Source organism: Lepeophtheirus salmonis, chromosome 3 (assembly GCF_016086655.4).
Source record: "Lepeophtheirus salmonis chromosome 3, UVic_Lsal_1.4, whole genome shotgun sequence".
NCBI classification, from domain to species: Eukaryota; Metazoa; Arthropoda; class Copepoda; order Siphonostomatoida; family Caligidae; genus Lepeophtheirus; species Lepeophtheirus salmonis.
This window is the reverse complement of record NC_052133.2, coordinates 27,258,060-27,265,533: the sequence shown is the minus strand read 5'-3', so window position 1 is coordinate 27,265,533 and position 7,474 is coordinate 27,258,060. Positions and strand designations below refer to the sequence as shown.

The 7,474-nt window shown below is 31.6% G+C and overlaps 1 protein-coding gene and 1 pseudogene across 1 annotated transcript; one reads left to right on the top strand and one right to left on the bottom strand.

The window, feature by feature from the left end:
* The first annotated feature begins 848 nt into the window (after positions 1–848).
* LOC121115453 (glycine receptor subunit alpha-4-like) lies at positions 849–1,594 on the top strand. Its single transcript, XM_071886835.1, has one exon. The coding sequence runs from the start codon at positions 856–858 to the stop codon at positions 1,309–1,311; it is 456 nt and encodes a 151-aa protein (XP_071742936.1). The 5' UTR covers positions 849–855; the 3' UTR covers positions 1,312–1,594.
* A 2,097-nt stretch (positions 1,595–3,691) lies between these two features.
* On the bottom strand, positions 3,692–4,355 carry LOC139904968 (uncharacterized; annotated as a pseudogene).
* Positions 4,356–7,474: the final 3,119 nt, after the last annotated feature.

Here is a 7,474-nt window from a genome sequence, read left to right as displayed (position 1 = left end):
ACTGCCAATTCTTCATCATATGAGCAAAGTTGTTTCCAGCGAGTGTTATCTTAGTAAAATGAATGTCACAGAAAAGTCTTCTTTTCTGTGACATTTTCAGTGAATTTTAATAGAATATAACAAATACGCTAAAAAAAGTCCCTTGTTTCATCCATAGATGGTGCTATTTTTTAAATTCAATTCACTTCCTTTTCAGTTAGGTTCGACCTTCAAAAGACAACTGTCGTAATTTAATAGTACTCTGTTTTTATTTGGTGAATTAATATGCTAAGTATGACTCTACTTTTATCAAAAAATAATTTGTGGTTTTAGAATATGTAAATCTGTTTTCTTTGCTTACCCTTGGACTTTTAAACCCATGTGTCACATTACAAAATTAATGACGTCATTATCGGACAAAAAATGACATAAAAGTTCATAACATTTACTATAAGAAGGATCACTGAATGTTCATCTTTATTCACGATTATAGTCCATGATTACACATTGATCAATGTATTTGAACGCCATCATATTCAATTCGTGTTTTTTTTTTAAATTATTATCTTCATTGACACTTACGGATTCGAGACAGACAAAATATGACAAGAGCTTTGGTTGCTCCATTTGATTTTTTTTTAATACTTCTGTTGAATAATGACATCATTCATCTTGCAATGTTTACTATTTGACAATGTCCCTGAAATAAATCCTTGCTCAAATTAATATCGCTAAAACCGCACTCACTGAAAATAATTTCGCTCAAATGAGCAAAGAAGATGTAAATTTTACATAATCATATTCATTTGCACTTTTTATAAGAATGATAGATTATTCCTTGCTTTTACTAATTATTTTACCCTGCAAGTGATCATCATGAACATTCATTTGCGACGAGAGATTGGATATCACATCGTTCAAACCTATATTCCGAGCATGATCTTCGTTATTGTGGCATGGCTTTCTCTTTTCATACCCCCAGAGTCTATACCAGGTATGTACACACATTTAACATTAAAATACATGATCATTTCATCCACACTAGGTAGAGTCGGTATGAGTTTAACAACACTTCTCGCCCTCACCGCAATGTTTGGAGCCGTACGGAGTAATGTCCCAAAAGTGTCTTACGTTTCTTATCTAGATATCTGGATCGTAACATGCATTGTCTTTGTGTTTTTTTGTACATTGGAGTTTTCTATTGTTTCATACTCCATCACCTCGGGATGGACATCTTTTGGCTATAAAGTGGACCGCTATTGTCAATTGGCCATTCCTCTTGGTTTCATTGTCTTTAATATGAAGTACTGGTCCCTAATGAGTCCAGACTGATTCACAACGAACACACTGTCAAACTGGGTCGAATGGTCACATGATTTAAGCGTGCCCCTACCATCACCAGCCAGCTGTAACACAAATGATTTCATTGTTAATATATGTATAGGTTCATAACCTGCTTTTAACAATCTATTTTTAAGATTTCATAGACTGTCCAATACAAAACAAAGTATTGAAGAATCAGTGATAAACTTAAAGACCCTTTCTTGACGATATAAAATATATGATAGAAATATTGCATGCGCATAACGGAACGTTTTCCCTACATTAAAGTATTTTTCTCCCTCATTATCTGTGAATAAATGTTATCCCATTACATTCTAGACGTAAATTTTGTCACTTACACTAAGGAGTCACTTTTTCATTGTCACTTGCCGGACTGCTTAACATAGATTTAGTCGTAATACCGAAAATAATCAGAATATCTATTATTTCCTCCTGTTTATATTCTTTAACAATCCCTTTAATACCAATTAATTTGGTGCTAGATAATTTTTATTTATACTATTAAGCCCAAAGAATGTTTCATCTTAATTTAAAAATAAAAGAGATTGAGAAGTCCTTTTTGTTATTTTTGGTTTCAATTAATGGCCCCATAGGGTTTTTAATCAAAATATGTGAGGTATATTACTATAAAACGCATTAAATAATTGTTTTCTGTGGGAAAAATGAATCATATCCCAAAATTTCAATGCAAACACCAACTAAATCTCACTATGTAATTCATTCGAACCAGAGAAAAAAAATAGGTGATAAATAAGTATAATATGAAAACACAGTAACGATTTAAATAGAAGAATTGCTAATCACTTCTCCTTTAGTAATTATAGGTAAACCTGATGGATTATTCATACTAGAAAATAGTCTTTGATTGACAAACAAGTATAATATGAATCAAAAACATTATTCCAACAAACATAAATGGGGAAATCCTTAATTAATCAGAAATTTCTAAGTTTTGTCACCACTTCAAGTGTCTATTCAGATAGTTTTATGGAAAGGAAGGCCTACTTATCATTCAGATTAAACAATTGATATAATTCACGGAAATAAGATTAAAATACCTTCTGTTAATAAGTTTGGGAATCCGTTTTTATTAGAGAAGACTGCTCTCCCTCATAAAATTTTAAGTTATCATGACTTAAGCCCGGAATCTGTCTTTTGGGGTGGGAGATTCCGTCTTCCTCTTGAGACGTCCCTTAAATATTCTACCCCTTCGAACCCATAGTTTTTAAATATGAACTATTACAAAAGAAATTAAGTCTGTGTCAGATAAATTTATGGTACTACGCAATCTTCCTCCTTCATGGAAACGAAGCATTCACCGATCAATTTTTGGAATTTGAGACGGAACCAAATTTGCAGCACAATTTCAAATTTCCACTGACAATATCAAATGTTATTATCTGTACAAAGACTGCAGAGTTATATTCAACTCTACCCTGCACACTTTTGCTGATTGCCCAGTTTTGAGAGTAGTCAAATATTTTATCCAATACAACGTTTGTGTGACGGAAGATGTTTCTTCTAACTTAATACAGGCGAATATATTATTTGGAGCTTATTAAATAAATAAAAATACTTCTCTTTTTAACAAAGCCGTAGAGTTTGCTTTATTAAATATTAAAGCATTGATGGCTAAAAATATTAACTATAGACTCTCCATTATATGTGGAAGAATTTAGAGCTATAATGATAAGTGCAGCTACTCGATATTCAAACTTCTTATCAAAATTCCTCAGTCATCATCTTTGTTTTGGGCATGGCCCAGAAATATCATCATGTTCCTTCGAGGTCCGTGGAATGTTAAGAAGACATCGTCGTTTTTTTATTAACTTTATATGATGTTTATACATTTTGGGAAGATTATATCAAGTTATTTTTCTCCAGGACATAAAATATAAACTATAATGTTCATTTATGTTTTTTTCAAACGTAATTGTCCTGTTCCTTTTTATTTATAGGTATTATCCACTTTTTATCTTTTTGTGTATTTATTAGCTACACTGTTTGTATTGTAGAATATAAATAAATTATTTTAACCAAAAAACCAAACATTAAATGCAGTTTATGGTAATAAATATTGCATATATAACTCAAAAGATTCAAAGGGAATATCCATTACAATCAAACATAACCAAACAAAACGTATAAACTTCAATTATTTATATATTAAGGAAAAATATCCTTGTTGCAAAAAATCTTTGAAATAAAATATCCTCAGAGGAAATAGTTTTTTTTTTTTTTTTTAAATTATAATATATCATTTATTCAGTCTTTGATTTCTATTGACAAAATGTGGTTGAAATAAATATTTAGTATCATTACTATCCAATAATAATCAGCATTTATCACTAAAATCCTTGTACTTGTATTAGATAGAAAAAGCAATTATGATATTGGTATGTATAATATTCCACGGGACTGAGGGAAAAAGTTTCTTTTCATTGATCAATTTGCTGTTCAAATTTATTCAGGTAGATAAAGTATAATGTTTTTGAGATCTTTCTCGAAAATGGAGAAGAATCCAGGCAGTGGATTTGAGATATTTATTCTTATTTCTCTCCTTTTTATATGTATATAAATGCCTCACTTTCCTGAGAGGATTTGTCAATACTATTCCCGTTGAATTGCACTGTTTGATCAATCCTTTGAGCAATGGCTAATCGAAATTCTTGTGAGCGCCAAAATACGTCTATTATTGAATTTCTTAGATCCATGTTCCCAAGAACATTCCTCCGCAAGAGATCTTATGCTCAAATGAGAACGTGCGTGGGGTCTCGAATAGAATTATCAGTAAGTTTTCTGTAGAAGGCACTAAGAGATTGATGACCCATATTGTTTTTTGAGTATGAATGCTCCTCTAAGTAAGTCTTGAGAACTCGATCATGCTTCCGTAATTCCTTTCTTCTTTTAATGTATTCTGGATTATCTCTTTTATGACTTCCTTAGTTGATGTTTGGATAGGCACCTATTCTGAATAGAATATCCTTAGATAGAGCAAAGGAGCCTAGTAGCTACCTCTAAAACCACTTCATATTCCACGCAGGCAAAATATTTCAAGGCGAGATTAACAGACATCAATTATTCTTATTATTTCTAAAATAAAAATAATGAATGTTACTTGCAGTTAGGCTGAGGCAAAGAATTTAAAGGTAAAACTAAGCATAAGATTGCCGTAGAGATTAAAGTGTTCCCTGCCCATCACTTCATATTAAGAAGTAATACCAAGCTGATATAATTATTATTTTATTCTTGTGGAGAGAACATCTAAGTATGAATTAATTACGTGCAAAAGCAGCTAATGATTTTTTGGCAAGTTATCTTCTAAATTATAAAAGGCGAAGTTTATGTGTTCTTCGACGCCAAATAACTCAAACCAATACCATGTACTGTTCTGATTACTACATTGTGTGAAAACCAAATCTGAGCAAGCATAAAGTGCTTAAAAGGGAGAGTAAGGAGTAGAGTTACAAGTTTGAAGTTTCTAACGAGGTTTTATGATTTCATGAGAAAATTTTTGGGAGTAACTTTTTTAATATTTTGTTTTAAATCATGGAAAAAACAAAATGAGACAACATCCTGATTTGGCTCCACGCAGTAATAACACCCGGGAACATTTATAACCAGTTGGGGTACTACTGCACCACTTTGTATGCAGTTAGGGGTAGATTTGAGGCATCTGGGTTAACTTGAAGGCATAAAGTATCAAATTTGGCTTGAGTCCAATTTATTTGATTTTTAGTCTGCATCCGTGTGGTCCCCATCATCACCAGATCTATTTCCCTTTGTTTACAACATATGGAGCATGTGAGAAGGAAGTATATACAGGAAGCCTGGACGGCAAAAATGCATGAGGCCTACATCAAGCCGATTTTCTCTGTCTTTAGGCCGTTTGGAGGCTGTTATGGCATTGATATGATGGGGATCGTACTGTATAAATTAAAAATTAGGTATATGATGATTTATTAAATAAAATATCAGGTTTTCATCTCTTTTTGATATGTATTATCAAATATTTTCCCACTAAAATTTGTTTAGATTTTGTTTACACGCTCTGTTTATAAATACATGCAAAATAAGACTTGACTGGTAAATCCAACAGTCGTGAGCAGCTCGACATCCGTCTGGTTTGCTATTAGAGGAAAAAAGTAGATCCCTGAAATAATGTATTCAATATAAAAATCGAAAGGGAACCTTCCTCTTCACATTCAAACGATTGATCAGCTGGGCCGTCGCGACAAGGAGTTTTGAAGAAATCATATTTTGAAGTAGATAGAAATATTAATTTATAAAAAAACTGTCATTTTAGGAAATATCGACACACTATAAGAAAAGGAACCCAAAATGTTAAATCAACAAATATAAAAAATAGATCTGGAAAAGTATTTTTAGATTATTTAGATATTTTAGCAAGGGAAACTTCTTGAAGCAATGCAGCAGATAATTTGTCCAAATTAGTACCATAGTGATGCTTTTGATAATTAGAATACTCATCCTTGTTAAGTTTGTTTTAATTGAAATCACATAAAGTATTTTATTTGTTGTTATCTTTATTGAATTACTAGCAGTAACTTCCACCCTTCACATGTATTATTAAGCGTCGATGAACATACAAACTTTGATTTAATATTATAAAAATTACTTCCAAAGAAATCATCAATGTTACTTTCCATTTTTCATGAGAACACTCGCACGTAGCTATTCAATACTCTTTGACTAAGCCTTTCCACATACGGCTTGTTGTTTTTAATAAACAAAGATTCTATGTATTTTCCCTTCACCTGTTTTTATGAATTTCCATAACTGTTAAAGCATCTAACTTTCTGCATTACTTCGCCACCAAAATATGGCAACACATACATTTACTATCTTGATAAATAAAATTAAAAGAAACAATCCACAATCGTAGTCATTTTAAAACAATAAAATATGACAAAATGTCTACTTGAATTATTAGATGATTATGAAAGTAAAACATGTATAATATGTGTTACTATAGGAATAAAAATTAATTTTGATACACAATTAACTTTACGTCTCAAAAGTCTGAAAAGGTGTGAAGTAGGATTTTTTTTGTTATGTTAATTATACAAATCATAGACTTCAATTTAATGTATTTTGTATGTAAAATATATTCATGGATAAAGTAGAAATAGATTGGGGAAAAAGTAATTTCGTATTGCTTCCTTTATTTCAACGCTTTCTAGGAAGTGTCAAATCATTTGATGTAAACTCAGTTTGGCCTCTTCTGTTTTGATAACGTGTTGCCAACAAGAATCCAACTTCATAATGCCCTTCTAGTAGGAGACCTTGTCCTTATTGGCAAAAAAACTTCGGATTACCAATTTAAAAAAAAAAGGCCTCTATTAGTTCCAAATTTGTATCCACATTTTGTTGTCCATTGACAAGAACAGGTCTGGACTGTTGGGTGGATGCATAAGAACTACCAATTTCGAGCTTCAGGCGGGTAATTAAATATGTATGCAGCCTGGAGTTGTCAAAATCACTCGATCCACAGCTGTGTAACACGAGCCCAAAGAGTATCGGCACCGTATATATTTCAAATTTTCTTGGTTGATTTCAACGTGTTTGTATCTTCCAAAATATGGCAAATTTCTTCCTTTGAGATTCTATAGTCGACATGCGATAATTCAATACTGAACCGGCCAAGCGCAATACCATCCAAAAAGCGTTTGCATTATGCGCGCAAACCCTTTTCAACGTATAATCGTATGATCTGATGTAACCAACAATTAACAAGATATACATAGTTAAAAAAAAAAGTACGGAATTATTTTTGATCCGACTTGATTATGTTTAGATAATCAATATAATTAACAGTTGTTATGAGTAAAATATACAGAATGTAATATACCAAATGGTTTTTTTTTTCAATGTTCCTTTTTCTTTTTGTCAGTTGAGGTTGAGATTGGATTAAAAAGTAGGTCGTGTAGTATTTTATTCTTTTTTTCTTTCTAGTATTTGCCCAATATAAAAGGTTTTTCAATAAGGACGCTCACATTTTACGTTGATAGGTTTCGAAAACGACGTGATATTTGTTATTGTCTCTTTAACAGCTATGCTCAAATATAATTGTAGTTTTATCATGGAGCAGTACAAACTCGAGCAACGCTTGCAAATTATTAAAATTTAT